The following is a 5,559-nucleotide window of genomic DNA, read 5'->3' as shown; positions in this document are numbered from 1 at the left end:
CCAAACACCCGAGGAGGAAGAGAAGAGGTGGGATATGCGACATGAAGCAGTTGAAGAGGAATCTGGAATTGGAGGACATTGGAAGGCATACGGTTGATAAGGTAAGTAGCGGTAAGAACAACATCACCCCAAAATGACTTAGGGACATTCATGGTAAATAAGAGAGAGCGAGCAACTTCAAGAAGATGGCCATTCTTGCGTTCGGCAACCCCATTCTGTTGAGGAGTACCAACACAACTAGTCTGATAAAGAATGCCATGCTCCTCTAAGTATGCCCGAAAAACTCCATCAACATACTCAGTCCCATTATCACTACGAAGAATTTTGATTTGAGCATGAAAAAGATTGGTCACCATTTTATGAAAAGTTTGGAAACAAGAAAAAACTTCACTCTTAGTTCGAAGCAAGTAAATCCAAGTCACACGGGAAAAACAATCAATAAAAGTAACAAACCATCGATACCCAGAAGTAGAAACCACAGGGGAAGGGCCCCACACATCAATATGAATAAGCATAAAAGGAAAAGTACTTCTTTTATTAATTGAAGGGTAACAAGTACGTTTATGCTTTGCAAGTTCACAAGCATCACAACCAAAAATACTCCTAGGACAATCACGAACTAAAGAAGGAAAAAGTTTCTCTAAAACATTAAAGGAAGGATGACCCAAACGGCGATGCCACTGATGAAGGAGAGAAAGAGAGGAGCCAATAGTGCACTTGAGAGCTTGAGATGGGATGACAGGAGGAATGGCATCCAGAAAGTACAGCCCACCTTGTGCTCTGCCATTGCCAATCGTTTTCCCCGTAGCCAGGTCCTGAAAGACACAATGAGTAGGAAAAAATGTCACTGAGCAATTTAGAGAAGTAGTAAGACTACTAACAGAAAGTAGGTTAGTGGAAAAAGTAGGAACATGAAGCACAGAGGAAAGAGAAAGCAAAGATGAACAATGAACTGAACCCTTGCCAGAGACAGAGGATAAAGTGCCATCAGCCACTCGAACCTTGTCTCGGCCGGAACAAGGAGAATAAGAATAGAAAAGACTAGAGGCACCTGTCATGTGATCGGTGGCACCGGAATCAATAATCCAAGAAGGCGATGATAAGGTACTAAGAGCACTAGCAGGAATACCTGTGTTGGCAAAATTTGAAGAAGCAGAAGTAGAAGAAACTGTGGTAGAAGGAGAGTCAAGTCGAGCCATCAAACGTCTGAGAGTGTATAACTCATCCTGGGAAAGAGTGCTGGGCTCAGAAGGACTCACAGCAATCTCGGACACATGTGCTTGGGGTCGAGTTGTACTACCACGACCTCAACCCCGAGTAGGGCGACCATTCAGTTTCCAACAATGCTCTCGATCATGTCTGTCTTTCCCACAATAATCACACTTCAAGCGATCTCGATCAACTAGTGTACCCTGACTCCCAGACTGAACCGGACTAGGCCGATGAGCCCGAGGAGGAGGAGCAACAGCTAAAGCAGAACGATCCTGAATAGAGGAATGCACCATAGCACTACGGCGACTCTTCTTTTGCTGGACAAGGGCATAAGCCTCGCGTAGGGTGGGAAAAGGTGAACGACCCAATACCTGGACGCGAATCTGATCATACTTCAAGTTCAAGCCAGCAAGGAAGTCATACATATGCTCTTTCTCAACGGTTTGCTGAAACAACGTGGCATCCCGAGAACAAACAACCTGGAAGCTTTGGTAATAGTCTAGTTCCTGCCACAAACTACTCAACTCAGCATAGTAGACTGCGAGTGATCTATCTTTCTGATCTAGGCTCCGAAGCTTCTTCCTCAACTCATACGCCTGTGCATCATTACCTTGTTGGGAGTACATTTGGGCTGCAGCTGTCTAAATCTTATGAGCAGTATCTAATAAAAGGAAACTCCGACTAATAGTGGGCTGCATAGAGTTGATGAGCCAAGTCATAACAAGAGCATTTTCAGAAATCCATTGAGTATGGAGTGAGGCATCACCATCCGGTAGGGGAAGAGAACCAGTAATGTAGCCAGTCAAACGGCGAGCAGCAATAGCAAGACCACAGGAGCTGGACCAAATCAAATAGTTGGAACCATCCAATTTAACGGGACTAATTTGAAGAGAGGGATTGTCAGTAAGAGTCATAACACGACGGAGGCCACCCTCATCACTAATTGTATCCTTAGTCTCACCCTCAGCCATTGAAGATTAAATGCCCACAATAGGAAAAAAGAAAATACCAGTCGAAAAACAACAAAAACCAAAAGAGGCAATCCACAAACTTAACTTAGGGACAAAAGTTACCTCTAGAGACAAAAACAGAGCCGAAACAGGGGCTGGAGAGGCCAAAACCAGTCAGAAACTGAGAGAAAATGTGCTAAAACTGAGGAAAATTGACAAAAATAGAGTGAAAGCTTGCCAAATCATCAAAACCAGTCCTCCCAACCCTAGATCAGTCGCAGTCGGCTCCCAAGGTAGAGGGAGGAAGGGAAAAAACAGCCAAAAACAAGCCCCAGCAGGGACTTCCAAAAAAATCAATCGATTTTTCCAAAAATCAACAAAAATTGGAAAAACACTCAAAAACTCATCAAAAAACTAAAATAAAAATCTAGGGTGAAAACCTATCAAATTTCGACCATAAAGGATTTTTTTTTTCTAATTTTTTCTGTGTACAAGGAAGAACGAAAGAAACAAGAAAAAGAAAAAGAAACGAATCTTCAAGGAGGAAGATGATGCTCTGATACCATGTTAGATTTGCATAAAAGAAAGAAAAGAAAGAGAACTGTATATTATTCACACTCCTAAACATATTTGGGTTACACATACTTATAATAAAAGACTAAAGGAACAAAAGACATAACATCCTTAACTACCCTTATACAATAATACTTAACAGTCATGAATTGAGCACCCCACTCGCCCGATTAAAGATCGGCCTCTACTAATCATGATGTGATTCTTATTTACATCATATGTTCTTGTTTCGATTATTAGACTAACTTTACTATGTGTTGCACATAAGTATAGACTAATTTGCAAAAATTAGAACATTTTGATTTCATGTATGTTTTTGAAAATTGTTTCAAATATGTACTACTTGAAAAAGTGATCTCATATGCACATTACTCAAATTATCCCAATTCAAGCAATTAACCTTCATCCACAGGCATTCAAACAAGTATAGCACTTAAGCAATTAGCCTCATGGCAAGCATACTAGACATGGCAACAATCACACTCATGCAATATGCTAAAGCAATAAAATGCTCACCTAATATTCCGAGGCGAGCCAAAACAAGCAAAATAATTAGAAAACATGCATGTCCCTAATTAATTCAATATGACTAATGCAACACATGCAATGATGCAATTAATAGGCTCGGCTACTAATTATGAAATGTGAATCAATTTGAAAGCATGCGTTTTAAACACGTATTCAACGAAGTAATAAACGACAATGCTTGTTAGAATGATGAACCGAGCCTCAATTCATGCAAGACAAATGGATGCAAACATGAGAAATGCTAAAAGAAACCTGATGTTCTAAACTACACATCATAAACAAGTAAATAAAAGGGAGCAAGACGTGGGGTTTGAAGACATACACATTATTACAAGTTTGGCCCTTGCACAAGAGGGTCCGAATAAATGCCCTAGCTAATTACTATAAATTAACTAATCTATTACAACACAAATATAAATTAACTACGCTAGATAATTATTACAACACCACAAATTAACTAACTACTTTAACTAATTAAATAAGTACAACACAAAATTAACTAGCTATTCTAACTAATTTAATATAAAAAAATTGACTAGCTAATTACAATGCATAATTAATTAGCTAATTAATTAACTATTATGAGTCCTAGGGAACGAGGGTTGACCCATGCATGCTCGTGGATTTCCACCCGAAAAAGTCCCATGTTTTGTTGTCAAAATGCCTTTGTTGCACAGTTAGAAAATTGCACTATTTTTTCACCTTTGCCTCTGCTCTGCTCTATTGGAAAAAGAACACTGCCTGGCTGAAAAAAGTGGCCGGCAGGCTAGAAGTAGTGGCTTGATGCCCAGTACAAGTGGCCTACCAGCCACCAATGCTGGTTCTTTCCTGCTGCAACAGAGAACAAACAGAGCACAAACAGAGTATTCTCAGGAGATTTTTGTCCACCCTACCTCTCCTTATCAGCAAACAGGTCAAAGGAGTGGTATGCTTGATTCGCAAGCCATCAATTGACGCAATTTCATTGCATGATGACTTATGAACCAAGGGATGCAATTTCAATAAATGGTAAGGAAAGACCAACAAAACTTCCTCCCTATCATGGATTGATCAAGGGAAGTGGTTGACCTTGGAAACTTGAATCATTTCATCACTAACAAGTATGAAATGACCCAAGTCAAATCATTTTATTATCTTGCTTCATTTTAACCCTAATTTTATTACTCAATTTTAATTACCTTCCATTCATTAGTCAATTGAGTCCAATAATGAGCTTTAAGTCCACTAATGGAGAGAAGTACAAAACCAAATGTTGTTTTAGGCATGAGAGGGAGATCATGCCGTTAGTAATGAACCCCTAAAGAGATTAAACCATTAAGCACAATATCACTGCTTCAAGCTTAAACAACACTCCTTTTGGAGTAACTCTCAAAACAAAGAGAAAAAACCAATAAATGGAGAAGGTTGCTTAGAGGTGAACATAAGTGTGGAAAACAAGAAATAAAGGCTATCAACTCAAACAGGTTGGTGGCTAAGGCCTAAACCGTCAAGCCTATGAGGACCATTACAATACAAGCATACTATACAAAGCCTGAATGAAGCTAACTCATAAAAACCGTCCTAAAACCGTCCTAAAATAGTAAAAAAAAAGTGCTGAAATGAAGACAAAAACAACTACAACAACAAGCTAAAATATTGAGGGATTAAAGTTAATATACAAGCATATGGAGGGGAGGCTAACCCCTCCATTTTTGGGACTTCAAAATATGATTTTAGCCTCTGAAAAACTTCTAAAAATCAGTGGTAAAAAGTTTCAAAAAAAGTGGGAAACACAAGGGTAAAGGCCTAAGAAGCAAGGTTCAAAGAAGGGTTGTCAACCCCTCCATCTTTAATGGCCTTAAACCACAAGTTTCATCCAAAAAATGCAGGCAATAAACCGCTCAAAAATAGCAAGAAAAAATGATAAAAAGATGGTACAAAAGAACCTGAATGTATACCTCTTGAAGAGGAATGATCCCTTGAATTCCAAAACCACTATTTCACATCCTCAAGTGCTAAAATACAAGCTTAAGCACCTCAGCAAAGATCCCTCAAAATTTGGTTTAGAGTGCCTAGGCAAAGGTTATTTAAGTTGCAAGAGAGAGAGAGAGAGAGAGAGAGAGAGAGAGAGAGAGAGAGAGAGAATTGTAGAGAGAGAAAATTTCCAAAATTTTACTCTCCAAAATTTTCTAAATTCAAAATTTTTTCTCATCTCTCTAACAAAAGAGAGGGTCATCTATATATAGAAATATATGAGAGATCCTCGAAAATATCCTTACAATCACAGTTGGAATGATGCATGTATCTGTGGAGACAA

The 5,559-nt window shown here is 39.1% G+C and overlaps 1 protein-coding gene across 1 annotated transcript; it reads right to left on the bottom strand.

Moving 5' to 3' along the window:
• Nucleotides 1–1,307: 1,307 nt before the first annotated feature.
• LOC145815632 (uncharacterized) lies at nt 1,308–1,838 on the bottom strand. Its single transcript, XM_082912236.1, has one exon. It carries the CDS (start codon nt 1,836–1,838, stop codon nt 1,308–1,310), a length of 531 nt encoding a protein of 176 aa, XP_082768362.1.
• Between the last annotated feature and the right edge of the window lie 3,721 nt (nt 1,839–5,559).

This window comes from Camellia sinensis, chromosome 2 (assembly GCF_055761805.1).
Source record: "Camellia sinensis isolate YWXY chromosome 2, ASM5576180v1, whole genome shotgun sequence".
NCBI lineage: Eukaryota > Viridiplantae > Streptophyta > Magnoliopsida > Ericales > Theaceae > Camellia > Camellia sinensis.
The sequence above is the reverse complement of the archived record's forward strand: the minus strand, read 5'-3'. Positions and strand labels throughout refer to the sequence as shown.

Coding starts and splice junctions, on each gene's coding strand:
- LOC145815632 (XM_082912236.1), bottom strand. CDS start 1,838: ATGTACTCCCAACAAGGTAATGATGCACAGGCGTATGAGTTGAGGAAG.